Source organism: Homalodisca vitripennis, chromosome 1 (genome assembly GCF_021130785.1).
Source record: "Homalodisca vitripennis isolate AUS2020 chromosome 1, UT_GWSS_2.1, whole genome shotgun sequence".
In the NCBI taxonomy this organism is placed as follows: Eukaryota; Metazoa; Arthropoda; class Insecta; order Hemiptera; family Cicadellidae; genus Homalodisca; species Homalodisca vitripennis.
Window position 1 is genome coordinate 35,886,642 of NC_060207.1, and position 19,416 is coordinate 35,906,057.

Here is a 19,416-nt window from a genome sequence, read left to right on the forward strand (position 1 = left end):
GCACCAGTTAAAAGTGTAATACGTTACGTTAGTTAAAAAGTGTCCACGAAACAGGTTCAGTGTTAGACAAGCGTTGTGACAGGCAGCGGTCAGTTTTAACTCCGCAAGTCCTTCAGGATATTAGAGCATCTGTTACGAACTCCACATAGATCTTTGCGAAGAATAAGTCGAGAAAAAGAACATTTCATTAGGTCTATCCCACACTGCTGTGAGAAGAATACTGAAATGTTATCCATACCGAATGCAGTTTTTCCATGAAGGATGCTGATGATGTCAAAAGGGTTCACTACTGCCAATGGTTCAAGACATTCATTAGGAGGAAACATTGACATTTTAGATCAAGTATTCATGAAGCTTTGTTCCATCTTGGAAGTTATGTTATAACCAAAACTACCGAACCTGGGGTACTGACAACCCGCAAATTTCTATCCAAACTCCCTTACGCCCAAAACATAGGCGTATGGTGTGTGGTTTCAACGCGAAGAATAATAAAACCTTTGTTTTTTGAAACAACTGTACATGCTGCTCTCTACAAAGGCATTATCCAACAGTTCATAGGCTTATTGCAAGAGCGTTGCTGCTGTCTGAAATAGGATGGTGCCACATGTCATACAGCTTGCTACAGAATTTTTAATGGAAGAATAATTTCAACATGATTGTGGCCACAAAGGTCCCCTGACATGTCTAGTTTTGACTTATTTTACTAGGGTTACTTAAAATAAATTGTTTACAAGAGCAATCCTCATACCCTACGGGAATTGAAGAGACAAATTACCAACGCAATTAATGAGATAATAGACAGAGTACAGCTAAGAAGAGTGGTCAGGTCATAGTGAAACGTGTAGAAAAGTGTATAGAAATGGATGGACGACATTATCAACATTTTTTGTAATTCAGTACAATGTAAGTGTTTGTCAATAAATAAATTGTTATTTACACAGTATTGGGGCCTCTTTGAGTTGAACACCCTGTACTTGCACATTTCACTTTCTGCTCATTTTTTATGTTTCTGATATTTGAAATGACAATTCCTAATTAACCATAGCAAAGTATATTATAAGCCAGTATATTGAAGCTAACTGAGCTATATTATATGTAAAAACGTCACTAACTGTAAAACTATATTTTATAACGATACCTCACAGCTGTAGCAAACTATATTTATTTGTCTGATATAAGTATGCCATTAATTGAAGTATACGATATTTTCCGATAGGCTTTTTGACTTTTTTTATCAAACAATTTGACCTCCGTGTCAGTTGTTTTCGATCAAGATTAAATACATTCGACACTACTGTGTTTGCTTAGAGGAGAATTCTTACTTCCCTTGATGCTGGGCACAGTTGGTATTTTGTTCGATCTCAACGAAGCTTTCGACGTTATAAGCCATTCTATTCTCTTAAATAAACTGGATGAAGCGTGGTTTTCGTGGACGATTAATAAGGTTTTAATCTATATAAGAGGGCCATTATAGGACGTCCAAATAAAAAATAATGGAATATTGATCTGATATATTCTAAAAACAGGTGTCCTAATTCTGCGCCCACTTTTGATTTTAATTTTTATTAATGATTTTTCCAGTTTTATGACCACTGAACATTGTAATAGTTTAATTGACTTAACTTTTTTGTTGACAACACCTTGTAATATTTCTCACTGTGGTTTCGAAGAATTACAGCAATCTTTTAATTCAATATTTGAAGACTTGTGTAATTTTTTCTTTGTAATGTTCTCTTTTCCTCGATATTTCCAATACAGACGGTTCAGTTACGCTATCAAAACATTTGCTTTCTTTTTTAGTAACATCATTTATAATAACTCATTAACAACAAAGTACCTTGGCTAATTTCTTCTGGAGAACCACATTAGTATTTAAAATAAATATAATTAAGACAACTGTCTTCGATTAAATTTAAGAGGCATTTCACAATTTGCATCAGGGGAATGTCTTATCTTGGGTTACTTCGGTCTTATTTTGACCCAAATTGAGGTTTGGCATTTTTCTGGCGTTTCTGTTCTGAGGGCTCTTTTTAAATCATTTTCATCTAACAGAAGTGGGCCTTGAGGATTGTCCTGTACATTGGTGGACGGGAGAGTCCAGAACTAGGGTATATCGAGTTGTAATTCTCTTTAAAAATTAGCATATGTTTCGTACTTTAAATATCTGTTATGGGAACAGTTACAACAAAGAAAACTTATTCAGCAAAAGGTTTATATTAAACATTTTAACACATTTTTTTTCTCCGGGCCAAAAATTTTAGTGTAGTCTATCTACAAACCTGAAAACAATTTAAAATAATAAATCCTTCAAGTACAAACTAAAATGTCACTTGGCTGAGAGGGCATTTTACTCTATTCAAGGAGCACTGCATAAGGCCTCGATTATTTGTTGTGCACTAAATTAATTCTATTCTATGTTGTATTTCATAATTGCAGTAAACTATGTTTCACGTCAATGGGTATCTCACTAACTGTAATAAACTTGTGTTTTCAATACCTGACAGACGACAGTAAACTGTACATCAATACATCACTAAAGGTAGTAAACGTTGTTATATGTCTGTACACTACGAACTATTTTATATGTCATTACATTATTAACTATATTATTACACTCCTAGTACATTATTTTAACACTCAGAGTGCCCAGGCAGATATTATCTGATAGTAGAATGTTATACTTATGAAGGACAGTCGGTCTTGGCACGTAGAGTTAAAAGGTTAAATATATCTTGGATCCTGAGTAGAGCATCCTCAACAGAAAAATCTGCGATTCTTACAAATAACAATAAAAGTGTAGTATTAAAGCTTGATGATGATTTCTATGTTGTTATGAGTATCCGATGCCTAGGCCATGGAGGGGTGTGCTAGACCCCTCATGAGCTAATACTATAAGCAGTAGTGGGCAGATCGTACGGCACTCCGTGTATTTATAGACATCACGCGGTACAGTACGAGGACATGTGGTTACACCGCAGCGTCCACCGTCTCGACCGCGGCCCCAGCCGAGCTACACGGTCCTGACGGGGGAGTGGTAGAGTCCTCGTGAGCTGGTAATATAGGCAGTAGTGGGCAGATCGCACGGCACTCCGTGTATTTATAGACATCACGCGGTGCAGTACGAGGACGGTTACACCGCAGCGTCCACCGTCTCGGCCTCGGCCTCAGCCGAGCTACACGGTCGTGACGGGGGAGTGGTAGAGGCCTCATGAGCTGGTAATATAGGCAGTAGTGGGCAGATCGCATGGCACTCCGTGTATTTATAGACATCACGCGGTACAGTACGGGGACATGTGGTTACACCGCAGCGTCCACCGTCTCGGCCTCGGCCTCAGCCGAGCTACACGGTCGTGACGGGGGAGTGGTAGAGGCCTCATGAGCTGGTAATATAGGCAGTAGTGGGCAGATCGCACGGCACTCCGTGTATTTATAGACATCACGCGGTACAGTACGGGGAAATTTGGCTACACCGCAGCGTCCACCGTCTCGGCCGCGGCCCCAGCCGAGCTACATGTCACCAATATATTTGTCACCACTAGGCGTTCACTCCGGCCGTGCCGTGTCCATGGCTGCCGTTCAAGTTATCAAGGAAATCCCAAACTAGAAGTATTCCTTAGTTTGTAATTATCGCATTTCTTGTTATGCTATCGTGTTTTCTTATCAAAACATGTTATAATTTATTTTTGACCATGTACAATGTAAACGAGAGAACATCTTTAAAACATTCGGTTGTATTGTAATTTTACTAAATAAGATCAATCTTGACGCTATTATATCCTAATTTATAAGAGATGAGTCACACTAAGTGGAATTTATATATCAATTCGGTTATAGGAGATTTTCTCGAGTAGATTTATTCATATATTGTATTATTATATTTGATATCAGCTTCATAAACTCGCCAAACCTTTCATTCTGGTTATCACTCGTGGTAATGAAAAGTTTATTACAAATTATTTTATTACATCCGAATAAGCCATATAAAACATAACACAAGAATACATAGAATATCCGATGAACATCACTTAGAAATTTCACAACTGGCACCTTCACTTAGCAAAATGTTACTTTGTTTATAAAACTAGCGCAAGCGTTAAACAATGGCGGGACTCACCTAAATCGCAAACTGTACCCGGGCCGATCCTGAGGTTAGTTTCCAAATAAACAAAAATAAAACAAGACACTTCACTGAACCCAGAGAACGAACGAAACACTGACCTAGCACTCTACATTTTGGCGCGATCCCTCCCGCACAGCAGTGACGGCGCTTGTCGACTGACGGGTGTTTGGTTGTGAAACTCGGGTGGCAGGGGAGTGTGCGCCGCGCACGGGGTAGCCAACTCTCGCTGTGTGACGTTATCACTCATATCACTCGACTGTCACTCTCGCGCACGCCGCGCCGCGCCGTCCCTCATCTCGTGTACGGTACACGGTACTTGTGTCTGCTGTATATGGAATAGAATATAATGAGAAATGCTCTGAAACAATTAACAGTAAAACTTAAGCTGGGCGCTTTAATTCAATTTAATTCATTTTGTTACAACCTTAACTTTCAAATACAGCAAATAATAATATTTTTCACTTATATCTGTAAATTTGAGACTTAGGTGTTATATTTATTTGAATAAAATAATTATTAGAGTTGGGTGGTGTAGTTCAGAACTAGTATATTAATATTACGAACTGTTACTGATGTTTTAGACAATCAATATAAATATTGTTCCCTAGTCCTTCATTAAAGTTTTATGAACGTCTTTAAATCCATACAGAAGGTGAGATTAAAGTTACCGCAACGATCTCGCTTCGTCTGTGAGGTGAGCAGGGGTATCCCCTATTTATTATTACCTATACTTTTTGTATGAATAGAACTGCAAAACCTTTTCATTGTAGCAGAGTTCAAAATCAAATTATCAAGGTTTCTATCGTAACCAACTCCCTTAATCCTATAAACCATAAAGAAACATGATTGCTATTATTTAAGGCCTCAATTAAAATTAACATTAATCTTTGAAATACTCCAGATAAAAAAAATCTCGTAGATACTCTGTGAAGTTTTAATTTTTACAATTGTGGGTGTACTCGTATAATGTAGAAGCGATAAAGACATCGTGCAGGGCTAGACACGTTACCCGTGCACGATAAGGCCGTGGATTTACCATAATAATTACACCTATTCTCCTGCCAGCTTTAATAATGAAATTATATTATATTAAAGTAAAGAACTAAAACCTTTTAAATCTTAATTAAATTGAACCGGACAAAATAAGAACACACAAACACACCAACACCACGCCGATCCCCAATCATGCTAAAACCAGTCCCTACTTAATTTGATTTAGAAAACCAATTCACCCCTCATGGTTTTCCCGCACCTACCCCCTCCCTACTAATTGAATTATTCCATGATAACGCTTATATCAAAATGTAAAAAATTAAGTTAAGACTTGCGGTATTCCTCACCTCCGGAATGATACACCACTGTCCATCACTCACTCGCGACTCCCGTTCTGCTCCCTTCCACAGATCTCGATATAAGTCTGAAGAACCGGTCGGTGATCCACAGTTCAGCTTCCTTATCAGCACATGATATGTCTGTTTCCAACTGTTGATCCTATCCTCTGATATACGTGGTGATTAGCCACCACAATTCATGCTGATGAAATGTCCGTTTTCATGAACAAAAATTTCTTCTTTCTCAGTCCATCACTTTTTGTATATAATTACATAATTTATTGATACAACTGTATCACTAATCCTAATCCTTATAAGATGGTTTGGTTTATTTGTTTTGCTTTCATGAGTAAACTATTGTAAACCGATTGTTCTGAAATGGACATTCTTACGGTCCCTGACATGAATATAGGCCTAATCTCATTTTTTAATCCCTCTAGGCTATGCCCCACTAAAGTAACGAAAAATCCCATCTTTGCCTCAAAAGCTGTAAAATGTCAATTAAAAGAGCCTGTAAAGTGTAATAACTGTTCTGTGTGAATATTGTTTCAGTCAGGACAACAATTTGTCTCATTAATTTTACCACTGTTTTTATTTTGTTTGCAATTATATTGTGTAAATTATCCAAGGAGTAACCATTATTTTTCATACCGTTTTTATATTTCAACGATTAGGTAACCACGCTACCGTACAAATCCACCAAGGTAAATGTCCTTAAAATATGGTCACAATTTGACTCCCGCTGCCTTTGAAGAAGTCGGCAACAACTAAGCTAAATAAAAGTTAACTGGAATGTGCGTTTGAACTAACGTACCAATTTCAGTTCTAAATTTTTAAAAACATTAAAAATATTTTTCATTTTATTAAGTAAAACACGTACACAATGTCGTTTTTAATTTACTGTTAACTGTAAATTACATTTTTAGCAAATATAAGTATTAGATATAGAAGACAAAGTTACTATCTAACTTTTGAGATGGTAACTTTAAGTTTGAAGTGTTATAAAACCCGTCTTAGTTGTATTTTTACAGAATTAGGCTCCTCAGACATATTATATATGTATATATATTTTCTTGATCAGGAAAAAGGCAAAATCAACTACGGAACAAAGATACTAAGGCCCCAGTAAATTACAATATGCATAAATATACTTTTAACATATTTTCTTCATTGTAGATACAAGGCGAACTCAACATTGGCGTCGGAAATATAATTCACTCGAATCAGAAGTGCTTATAAACGTGCAAAGCCTATGAAATTGCGTGCGAAGCCGCGGGTGACTGCTTGTATATTTAATAAAATTGTTTACAAAATATAAACAATGAAACTGCTAATCACAAGGTGCTGTAACCACAGCCAATCTAGGGTACACAGTTGATAAAGTTACATAACCGTTTACTAAGAAGAATAACAGGTTCTTACACTTATTAGAGGGTTAAAAACTGGGAGTCTTTCACAAATAAGTTGCCTAGTCAGTAATTTGTGAGACGATCGGAAAAACAAAGTGAGAATTTACGGGAAAGCAGAGCCAATATGCCGCCATTAAGAGTTAAAGAGGTTTTCATTATCACATAACGCATTTGGTTGTTATTTATTATATATTAAGTTGTCAGCTCATGCAGTCAAGATTTAATATTGGGGTGATTAAGATTTTTATCCGATAACAAAAACTCCCAAAACATAATATGTTATATTTAGTGCGTATAGCCTATACGCGTATAATGTCAGGGAACAGATTGATTAAATGTTTAAAAGCTCGATAGAGTTATAGTATGTGTTGTACTCTGTAATAAAAAATCTAATTTCATTTAATGCAAAAAAATGGCTTATCACATTATTTTTGTAAATTGACTTCAACCCCAGAACTCATGTTTGTTGCCTTATAAAATTGTTGAAATAAACAATACATTAAAACTTATGTGGATCGCTCTTTAGATCACGTGAAGAAATAAACAAGTTTTAACAGTTTAAGATATAACACAGTTTTATGAGCGCAGCGATCAAATCACGTAGCTGCTTTCAAACTCATACTCATAAAATCGTGTTGTTAATTAATACAATATACACTATTTCCCTCACTTATTATTATAAGCTGTGTCTCTTATATTCTCTAAAAACCCTATAGTGTCCATTAAGTTCATAAAAGTGTTTATGTAAGAATCCTTAAATAGATTACTTACAAAACTTCCCTAATTACTTGCGAGAAATCGTTTTACGGATCCCAAAAACAGAGTGTGCCAAAACTAAATGTAGCATGTTCTAATCTTGAAACGTAACGTTCGATAGTATTCAACTACATTTTAAGTGATATTTAAGAAGCTCACTTACTACTAGCCTTTATTATCCCACTTGTCATCAGCATTAACATGTGTTTGACGAAACTGCTTTGTTTGTTTTGATATTAACAAATGTTTGATTTGGCCGTAACCTAGTGCTAATACCAAAATATAATGTGTTGTAAAAATTATTTGTTTTCTTTTTAAACAATTTTTGTACTGTATAGGAGGAGCTATCGTTTATCCCTTTAAAAAAATGATAATTTCGAATGCACTCGACTCGAACAAATTGTGTGCGCGTGGGTCCTGCAATTTTCGCAATTTTGTTGCTATGGATCCTTCCATGCAGAGGTTAGTGTTACTTAGCATTAAATAACAACTTCGCCTAAACTCTTACAGTACGGCCTCATTAACATATACTGTAGAAAGTTATTAAATATGTGATAGTGAAAGAACTATATGAGAACCAACATGTAATTAGCTATAGTGCACAATTTTCTACAACACTCCACTAACTTCAATACACAATGCTCTACAGCAACACTTCTCTAGCTATAATACACAATGCTATACAAGAACTCTCCACTAGCTTCAATACACAATGCTCTACAGCAACACTTCTCTAGCTATAATACACAATGTTATTCAACTCTCCACTAGCTTCAATACATAATGCTCTACAGCAACACTTTTCTAGCTATAATACACAACGCTATACAACTCTCAACTAGCTTCAATACACAATGCTCTACAGCAACACTTCTCTAGCTACAATACACAATGCTATACAAGAACTCTCCACTAGCTTCAATACACAATGCTCTAAAGCAACACTCCACTAGCTATAATACACAATGCTATACAAAAACTCTCCACTAGCTATAATACACAATGTTCTACAACACTCTTCTAGCTATAATGCACAATGTTATACAACACCGCTCTAGATAAAATACATAATGTTTTATGCACACTCATCTAGGTATAATACACAATGTTATACAGACTGTTTACGAACTCTACGGTACTATTTTAGGTAAAATTGGTCATAAATGCTGAGTTAACCGCCTCTATCTGTGGGTGCTTTTTTAGTTTTATTCTATATTACTAACACCATTAAAGATTAAAATACTCAAACCTTGCACAATTATTGTTTTTGGAGTTTAAAATTAAGAGAAAATTAATATTCAATTATCATTTCACGCTTCAAGATGGCGGACGATTGGAATTTTGAAAACTGAATACAGTAAAATCTAATACGTTTATGAAACATTGTTTTAATAATACAAGTTGCTAAATTTAAATATCCACATTTTTACACCTAGATCTAAAACATCAGTTAGTAAATAATGTAGATATAAGCTATTAATTATTGTAGTGTACAGTTAATGATGTAAACAATGGCCTATGCTCCTTTGAAGGTTTTATAACCAAGCCCATAATACACAATGTTACATATTATACACTCCACTAGCTATTATATACAATTTTATATAACAACATCCAATAATTACCTATGGCAGTCATAAGATAGGCCAAGGAAATGATTTAAGTGTATTTTACTCAAGTTGTTTCATTTGAAATTATTAGACATGATAGCTATTTAATTAAGCACCGACTAAAAATGTTCGACTTTAATTCAAAACTTCAATAAAATACGAAGAACGTTCATTTAATAAATAAATATTGCATTTTCTGTCTAATTTTTCGTATGTGTTGATATAAATACACATTTTCTTAAATTTGTTCTGTTTATTTATTAGCCTATTTACATTATTCTCTTCGAAATGGAATTTTCTGAAAGTTTTGGTTAAAGAGTTTGCGTGATTATTACCCATTTAATTCAAATCTAAACAAAGCATGCTTTTCGAGACCCAATATTGCATATTTTGTCTGATATCTCAGAAATGGGTAATCTTATAATTCTGGGACCTACTTTAATCAATTTTTAAGTTCATTTACATAAAATTCCAATAATATTAACAATCTTTACGCGATAAAACGTAAGTTTCGCTTTATTTCCCTCCTTTCTTAGAAAATTGGGCGAAATATTTAGCTAGCCGTAGCTCGTTAAAAAAGCGTTCCCGGACATATGTTTATATGAATTTTTTTCATTATTTTTATGAGAGGAAACCACCTGATAAGTTTTTCGAGTTACTCTTGGGACACTTTGTATGGATGAATTTAGACACAATAGAGCTAGTTTTCTAGATTGATTGCTATGCTTACTTAATATTATTATACCTTAATTAATTTATACTTCCATAAATTAATTTATATAATAAATTCCAGGTGTTGTCAGGCGCTGCAAAATTAAAGTCCACTCTACCGACAGTGATCTTGACATCGAAGACTGTAAGTTATGTTAGTATATTTTAATACAAAACCGATATCATTACCTCTCTACTCCTTAATAAACAATTAGAACCTATATACTCGTAGAATAACATAGGCCAATCTAAAATGTAGCAATAGAAGTTTAAAGTATGATAATTACCAACCGATTGATGTTTCGTAATTCTTTTTGAGAGTACTGTTAAATTTAACAGCTCTACAAAGGTAATTTAATCATCGAACGTATCAGATCAATACAGCTCTAGAATTGTACGTTTATGTTTGCTGCACTAAATAAATAAACCTACTAATATATGTTGCATGATAAACCCAACAGAATTCTCAGAATAGAAACTCGTGAGATTTACGGTGAACAGTACCTTGTTTCACGGTTAACAATCAGATGGCGTCGATGCTGCACCATGGGGAAGACCGCTCTGAGAGGATCTAATACGATAGGAAGTCGGGCCTCACTGCATGGTGACTAAAAGAATAGCTGATGGTATACCATCTGTGAAGTCATTAAGAGTAGTGGAATGTATCAAAAAAGTGTAAAATATTTTAAAACGAATATTTCGGCGTGAGTAGCACTGACCTTCGTTAAGACTAGAAGTGGCGGAGGGTGCACCATTTCTCTGTAGAGCAGGTTGATGTGACGATGACTAAAGCACTCGTGTTGTAAACATTAATTGTTTGAAAATATCAATATAGAAATTCAACTAGAAAAATAAAATATTACTGACACTTTGGTAAGGAAGTGGACGGTAAATGGTAAAAACGGTAAAAAAACGTGCGTGCTATGTACATAGATGGCAGAACGGGAATCGCCAATTTTACTTGATGAGCCATTAAAGGCGCTTTTGGTGGATTTGTAGGAAACTATAGTTGTTTAATTGTGGCGATAGATAGCGTGATCAGTAATAATTTGAAGACATTAGTTAGGCCGGACTGTGAAGATTGATTTGAAATGTATGTTACGGTGTGTAGATTTGTAAAGAAAATTTTAAGATTCAAAATAAGAAATATATGCAAATAATGCCGGTAAACGGCACACCAGCTTTGTGTGAAACATCTTTCCACATTGTTATGAAGAACTTTTCGCAACTAAAGCACTTCTAAGATTCGTGGAAACGCCTTCTCTCGAGTAGAGGATCGTGAACCAGTTGATTGGGAATCATATAACTAGAAAATAAGTTTTCTTTTATTTTGTAACTGGTTTCGTAATTTTAAAGTTATATCTTGATAGAATAATATGCTAGCCAGTCGTTTATAAAACACTGTTAAAGTTTCAAAATCATCGGTCGGAGGACACTGTTTTAAAATGTTTAGAACACTTGCTACAACATTTACAAGTCGATATTTGACAATTTCATCACAGCACTACATGGTTTTTTATTATGCTTGTCCTCATGGCCCACTGGCCTGTGCGAGGATCACATGAAACAGGATAAGGGGGGATTGGATACAATACAAGGTCGACGGTACTGATAAATGAATCCTGCGCTATCTCCAACTCAGATCCAAAATCCGACGTCTTGGACCGCTCAGACAACGACTCTTCCTAAAACTTTAGATCAACCGCTCGCAAAAAAACCTGCGCCGAAGCAAATATGTGAGCAGCCACGCACATGAGGGCCCCGTCCAGTGGTGAGGAGTGGGACAAGCAACTCTTCGTCTCTGTTTTATCAGCTGTGTGGATCACGTCTCGCTCACACCATTTTGTTTACACTGCAGCTACTTACCTATTCTATAAGTATATTGTATGTTTGTGTGCATGCCTATACAAGCGTAAAATATTAATTGAACAGATTAATGTAGCCATAGACGTATCCAGGGAGCTTGCGTTTTGAGGTTAGCCGCTAAGTGGCAGTGGCCAGGTCAGGGGATAGAGCAGTAGGGGGTTACTGGGAGAGGGCGACACCACAGCGGCGGAGGGGTATTTACCCCACACTGCGTGAACTAAAAACGCCCAGTGTTTTTTTGTAAGTGGTTTACCTATAGTAATGCAAAGTAATCTAAAACAGTAGTAATGAGCCCTGAAAAGACGTCTCCTGTTAACAGTATTTGGAATACTCACTCATTCCTTTTGTGTACCTTATCACAGTTTTGTTCTGTTTCAGTGATGTTGTCATCTTCGGTCGAGGAGGACTATTACACTGAGAACGACATTATTTCTAAATCAACAAATACAACTACGAACGTGAGCGTTGATTATCCCACGGCGGAAGAGGGCCCATTTTTAGAAGGAGATATTATTCCCTCTGCTAGTAACGTGCAGTTTACAGACCTCGGGGCAAAGTGGCCTAACGCGACCGTACCATTCCTGTTCCACAACATGATGAGTATGTAGAATTGGAAGTAAGATTGGCTACACTTTGACATTCGTATTAAAATGTATAATAAAAAACCCCTTAGAAATAATTAAGAAAGAAAACAACTGCAATGGATATTTATAATTCCTGTTTAAATTTATACAAAATATTTGCGCTTTAGTGAAGAACACCCGAAACGGTGGCTATGTTTGGTTCGTTTTACTATTTATGTTTTCGCCTGTATTAATGTTTCAGGCTACGACGGAAGGCTCCAAGTGTTGAAGGCGATGAACGAGTATCACCGTCACACATGTATCCAGTTCCAGAAGCGAGAAGCGGAGCGCGATTATCTGGTCATCGGGTCCAGTTATCAGTACGTGTGTGCCTCGAGCGTAGGGCGACAGGGGGGCGCACAGTTGCTCCACCTGGGCCCCGCCTGCACCCGCAACATTGGCACACCCATGCACGAGCTCATGCACGCTCTCGGCTTCTACCATGAACACATGCGTCCCGACCGTGACCGATATGTCTACATTAATTACTCCAATATAGACGAGAGTGAGTGTTCTCGCTGATATTTACTCTACAAGTCACTTCCCCGTGGATTTTCAATTATTATTTCAGATAAGAAGTCAAAAGACAGTGGATTCTGTCTTTGTATTTTATATGGCTCTATTTCCATCCATCATGTGATCATAATATCAACATTTAAGAACTTTCTTATTAGTCATTCTCTCCAATACCAATGTACATCGAGCTTTTACATTAACACAACTATGTTGAAAGCTTAATTATTTTTCCTGCACTCTTACCGTATTAATTCTGTTCATTCGTGAAATTTGGAATTTTCCCTTCTCTATGGTCCCATAGACCTTTTTTGAGACGGTCAGTCGTAGTACATAAAATCACTTAGTAACCGAATATAAACGTGGGGATTATTAATAATTTATAATTATATAAGTATACTTAAACTACATTACCAAACAGAAACGTATTCAAAAATACATTTCTAGCAAATTACACAATAGGAAATTAAGACATTGAACAATTAGTTGGAAATCCTCAACCTTAAAAAATAAAAAACGTTTAATAGTATGTATATAATATATCGAAACATCTTATTTTCACTTGCTTTTATTGTATGATGTATTTTTCTTGACGAGATTCCCAGATAAAGTACAAAGTTGAAATCTAATTCAAAGCTATTTTAAAGCTATATTATTGTATTGTAAGATACATGTTTTCTTTTTTTAAGATATCGTAATTAATTTGAAAATACAAATAATACATATAACTTTTGATGATTTAAATTATTTAAATTGTGTAACTAAAGCATTATTATCACTCCATACTTATACTCTACAATGACATTATTCTCATCCGATAAAGAGTGATATATGTTTTTATAATAGAGTTTCTCCCGATATATACAACTAGATTTTTGTATTTTTAAAGCGATTGTCAATTGTTTACGACATGCCAATATAATTACAACATGACGTCGTGTCGTGATATTGATATTTATAACGATTTGATTCAAGAGCGTCACATATCTCAATACAAGTTGAGAATAAGGGCGTGTAGTCTTGCTATATCTAATCAATATTACGAGCAATATTGACAGTTTTTAGTAGATGCTCATTAGAAAAATCATTTAGGAGAAAGGGAATTAAACGGCTGATAAGTTTTGGTGCATAGGTTACAGTAGGCAGAATTTTTTCATGGATTTATAAATCTGTGATATTGTATTAGTCATATTACGAGTATTAAGATACCAATTCCATTGACACTTTCTAAGTTTCGAGACTAAAGTATAAAACCTTTTTTTGGTTTTAATGTTTTTGTATTCCATAATTTTCTTGTAAGAAATATTTCTTACTGTTATAGAAAATGATCCATTTCAAAAACATTAAATTTATGAGACACATTAAACTTATGAAACCCATATTTGTAACTTTTTAGTTCTATGTCAAAGTTTACAATGCGTTCTAAGATTTTTGTGGCTACAACGCTACCCCTCGATATTATTAGGTTTGTAGCCTTACCTTCGTCAACTGAAAACCGTGTGCACTCCTGTATAGTGATCAACTTAGAAGTTATATAGTATTATATTATTTCAGCTAATGCATGGTGTTTTAAATGGTGCAGTTCTATGGAAGAACTTCCTGGAGGTCAATCCGGGAATCGGGGTACACGAGCTCGGGGCAGGGTACGATTTCGGCAGTCTGATGCACTATAGGTTATGTGCAATGACAAACAACACTTGGCCTACAATTGTGCCTAAGGTTAGTCAACATAATTAACTGCGAGATGATCCATTATGTGTGTTGCTGCAAATAAACTTAAAAAACAAGTTAGTTTAGTGCCTTCATCCATTTTACTCTAAATATATACCCAACGATTACAATACGTTTATATACATAAATACTCATATAATAGCCTATATTATTTTATTGTTTTCGCAGGTTGTCACTCACGCCAAGATCGGCCAACGAATCGGGTTCAGCAGAAAAGATATAATCAAACTGAACCACTTTTACAACTGTTCAAATATTTCAAGAACGCCAAAGCTTTTCAAAGTTGGGCACCATGGCACTGATAATAACTCAGGTACGGGGAGCACATACAAGCAGAGTCACAGGTCCAGCTCAGTTAAAGCTACATATTATACAGTGATTTATTTTACAATTATATTTTTGCACATAAAACTCACACTTTACCATTATTAAACCGTCTCTTGGTTATACCATATTTAAATAATATTCTAATTATTTAGTTAAACAGGCATATGTCAAGCTTGTTTCTTAGGACACATAGAAGTTTTTATTCAAAGACATGAATAAAACAAAGATGTGTTTACAAAATGTATATTTAAGATTTGAAGTTATTGAAACTCGCCACTCGTGTTTGTGTTTACCTTTATTAGTAGTAAACTTTAAAAGATCTCTCATTCTAGTTGATATTATCACTGTATACAGAGAGACTATTTATATATCAAATACATAGCTTTCCTTTAGTTGGATTGGTATTCCGATCCACTGAGTGGTTTGCGTAAAACCCTGTAAAAACCATTCAGTAGATCGGAATACCAATTTTCTTGGTAAAAAACTCAAAATCCAAACAATCCAAATAATTTGCTTAATAATTGTATTTTAACGTACCGTTTTTTATTAAGAATAAGGCCATGGTACGTACTCTAAGGAAAGAATACACCACACCCCGTATCGCGTAACAGGGTTCGCTCAGGGTGCATGCAAAATTTCAAATCTATAGCTCATTTCTTTCTTAAGATGTTCTGCGGACAAATAGACAGCCATGCAATCGTACAAAATAACAACCTAATACCAAAATTACGCATCATAGAACTCAAAGTTTCATGCTAAATTTAAAGTGTACATGTGAAATCTTTCTCGATACATCTTACCACATCATACGTTCAGCCTTTTTTTATTAAATTGGGTTTCACATCATAGTTTAAATAATAGAATATCTACACGCCAAGTCACTATAAAATGATTTTGTATGTATTTGGATAGGCTACATCTGTTAATATGTCATGTGTTTGAATCTCCTATGGTTGAACTGAGTTTGTTTAGAAATTTATTTACTTTGCTATTTTCTCGTTGTCATCATTAGGCTACTCATAAAACCAGTGTAAATATATTCAATAACGCTCAGACAAATCCCATGGAGTGACATGGACTATAATCGAATTCAGTATTCCTCATGTATAAATGAAGCTGCATGCATAATTTCAAGTCAGTTAATTTTCTAAATATCGTGTGGACGGTCATACAGATAGACAAAGACAGAAAGGAAATTTGTCCAATAGATAGACTTCTCTAAAGCTCAGCCAAAAATATGACATATAGTACATGTGGTCACAAATCTCTCGTACATCGCTACCGGAAAATAATGTTTTACCTTTGATCGTAGTAGTTATAGAAAGGATAAATAATCATCCATATGAAAGTAGTGTGTAGGGAATTATTTCCGTTAGTTCTGAGGTCCGACGCTAGGGTGGTGCCAAGTATGTTTTATTGTTAAAGTTCAAATACCTAACCTCTCACTCCGCAAAGGGCAGTCAGAACTACCAGTTTTGTCGTGACTCAATTTATAGGATTGGATGAGTTATCTATCGTGTAACTAATACAGTCAACTGTTTTACTTAACTTTTATACAGTCAATTTAAGTATAACGTTGATGATTATTATATTTATAACCCATAAGTCTATATGTAATGGCACTTTCACCACGACTCTTGAATAATGTTTTAAATGCATACAAAACCGACTTTTGTGGTAATAGGCAAATGCTTTACCATTTTCAAAAACTTCAAAAATTATATTGAGACAAATCTGGTAAAATGATAAATTATAACAACTCTAAACCATGTCTCAGGAAAAGAGTAGTATGTTCCCGCGCCAAAAGAAAATTCGACTGACCAGGACCCGCACTGTACACAGAGGCCACTGCAATGCGCCGGTTGGTCTGGCATGGAAATAAATGGCATGAAAATCATAATATAAAAAGCCATTTTTCCTAACTTTTGTTTAGGAAATATATGTTAGTTACATCGCATTCCTTAGTTTCAAATCATGGCTTTAACATGGTGAGAGCTATTTTAATGTTGTAACCCCTCATTTTATATAGGGATGACTGGTAAAACGCCACCAGCTCTGGAAATGACATGGTAATTTGATTAAGAAAATACACCTCAAATGATACGGTCTTATCGTATATATGAGTGAGCATACTGCATGATGTTGATCACTGTTTGTCATGTCTGCCATCAGTTAGAGATATACCACCAATAAAGAAAGGAAAAATCAGTGAGAAAGTTTTGGGTCTGGTGGAAGTAGAGTATCTTAAGAAATGATTACTACTACAATGTTGTATAACGAGTACTACTGCACGCGACTTCTTTATGCGTCATGAGTTTATGTCAAGTAATACCAATTTCGAATTGGTATTTTTTAAACTACAATGAAATAATTGTTTACAAATACAAACAAGTACAAACTGAGATACGTATTAAGTGCATAATATCACAGAACAACGTAAGGAATTAAACATGAAAGACCAAAATGTAATAAACTATGAGACATGAAATCCGTTCTTATTTTAACTATTAGTAACAATCGGTGGCCAATGAAACTTGTTTATTTTTTTATCATTCCTTTTGAGTATCATTGTAGGTCGCTGGGAAGCTGTTCAATTTTAGAAGATATTCCGTGTAACTTATAAAAAACCTCACTATAACCACCATTGTAACTTTGTAACTCTGGTTACTTAATCTACAATTATTACGTATTTACAGCATTATCCAATGGCATTACATACGCTCACTGCCATTCTTAGAAGCAAAATAAGGAAGACTTTGTTTATATGCATTATGTAATTTTCAAACATGTAGTACTCCTAAGTACATATTTTTGGGAATAAAACTTTAATAACGTGAAATGTTCTATATCGAGATTTGTTTTGTTTTTAACAAATTCTACTGGTGATACCGATACTTGACCTTCTATGTCGCGGACACTTTAAGAAGTTTTTCTTTAATTCCATGTAAGTCTACTTTCTTACTTCCAGCTAGATCGGCTAGTATCTTGACGAATTCAGTAAAATTGACCGCCGATTTACCAGTTTTCTTGAAAGTATTAGACACATCTGCCTGGCTGATGGTCTTATCTATCACATGTGCCTTGGTAAGCCACTGTTCAGCTACTTGCTGGGTCATGGTCCGGCCATCCGCCTTGGGGTCACCTCCTTTGGCCATTGTGACAAACAAGTTCTCCAGGTTAACCTCAGTAAGCGAGGGTTTGTCCAGGTTGGCGGGGGCGCACGACATTATCACCCAGGCTCTAATTTTTATATTTAATAATGAATAAACCAAAAGTATCAGTATGATATATCATTATTAGAATTTGCAATACACTGTTTCTTTGGAAACTGACAGTAAAACAAATGTTACATTTTTAATAGCTATTACATCCTCCACTGACTATTAAATGCTTTGAGCACATTTAATATAATTTAATAACCATTAAGATCAGTATTTATAATAATAACCTATGAATACAGGCTACGTATTTTATGTGGCTTATCGTCCCACGTAGATTGAGTAACTTGAAACTATACTTTTTGTTCGGACAGAACTTCAGGCTCCATTTTTGTCTCTATGTTGTTTTCATTGTACACGTAATAATTTCACTTATTTCACTAATTTAACTAATTACGACCTACCGTAAAAATTATTTAACCATAAATTAGACGCCGTCTTGAAATTGTTAATAAATAAGACTGACTGATGAAATAACTTTATGCATGAGAAATTGACGTACTCTATTTCCGCTTTTTGTAAGAGTTTGTAAGTGGTTAGGGTAATGATTATGTGTATCTGTACTGTTGCTACATTTTGGTATATCTCAAACGTTTGTATGGCCAATATTTAAAAACCTTATGGAGATGTAAAATAATAAAGAAAAAAGTTGTAAAAATTATCTGAAAATCCTTTTACTTTCAGTGTTTAAAAATCAATGATTGAATGATTTTACACTAAATCTGCATCATATGTAGGCACTGACTACTCTTCTTGGAAAGCAACACAATAAAAAGGTTAATACTATTCCACAGTTTTCAAATCTAATCCTTCGAATCCACAAATAAAATGTTGTTGAGATATTTGATTTTCTCTACTCCCCCTTACAACTTTCTCCTTCTACCGGTGTTTCTTCCATCAGAGTAAGAACGACCATTTTGAGTGAATTAAATCCTAAGAAGGCACCCAGTCTTGACTTATTAACTGGCAGACTGTTAAAGGAATTGCCTCAAAAGTGTGTATCATTACTGACATTCATATAGAAGATATTCAGTGGAAGATTGCAGATATAGTAGTGACCCCAAGTAATTAAACCACCTCATGAATATTCTTCGCATATACTTATCAGTTTGTTTGCTGTCACATAAAAACCATTTAAAAGCTTATTTTCAATAAGTTGTAAGCTATTACAGAAATACATTTGATTCCTGGACATTAATTT

At 35.1% G+C, this 19,416-nt stretch overlaps 3 protein-coding genes across 14 annotated transcripts in view; 1 reads left to right on the forward strand and 2 right to left on the reverse strand.

Moving 5' to 3' along the window:
• LOC124359657 overlaps positions 1–4,299 on the reverse strand; it is a 622,196-nt gene extending 617,897 nt beyond the window's left edge. For 6 of the 11 annotated variants that reach the window (XM_046812656.1, XM_046812650.1, XM_046812625.1 and 3 more), the window contains exon 1: positions 4,115–4,298. The gene's annotated coding sequence lies outside the window, so the exon portion shown is untranslated. Of the gene's footprint in view, positions 1–4,114 lie in introns of all 11 variants that reach the window. The other 5 variants (XM_046812601.1, XM_046812617.1, XM_046812593.1 and 2 more) reach the window with 1 other exon arrangement.
• A 3,551-nt stretch (positions 4,300–7,850) lies between these two features.
• On the forward strand, positions 7,851–15,130 carry LOC124358256 (zinc metalloproteinase nas-4-like). Of its 2 annotated transcripts, none has more exons than XM_046810579.1 (6): positions 7,851–8,078; positions 10,020–10,091; positions 12,182–12,403; positions 12,629–12,931; positions 14,522–14,658; positions 14,839–15,130. In XM_046810579.1, the coding sequence occupies exons 1-6, from the start codon at positions 7,997–7,999 to the stop codon at positions 15,100–15,102; spliced, it is 1,080 nt and encodes a 359-aa protein (XP_046666535.1). In that variant the 5' UTR covers positions 7,851–7,996; the 3' UTR covers positions 15,103–15,130. The 2 variants fall into 2 exon arrangements, with proteins under 2 accessions (XP_046666535.1, XP_046666585.1); XM_046810629.1 differs by having other exon boundaries at positions 10,020–10,082.
• A 2,770-nt stretch (positions 15,131–17,900) lies between these two features.
• On the reverse strand, positions 17,901–18,224 carry LOC124358020 (tubulin polymerization-promoting protein homolog). The gene has a single exon (XM_046810304.1). The coding sequence runs from the start codon at positions 18,222–18,224 to the stop codon at positions 17,901–17,903; it is 324 nt and encodes a 107-aa protein (XP_046666260.1).
• Positions 18,225–19,416: the final 1,192 nt, after the last annotated feature.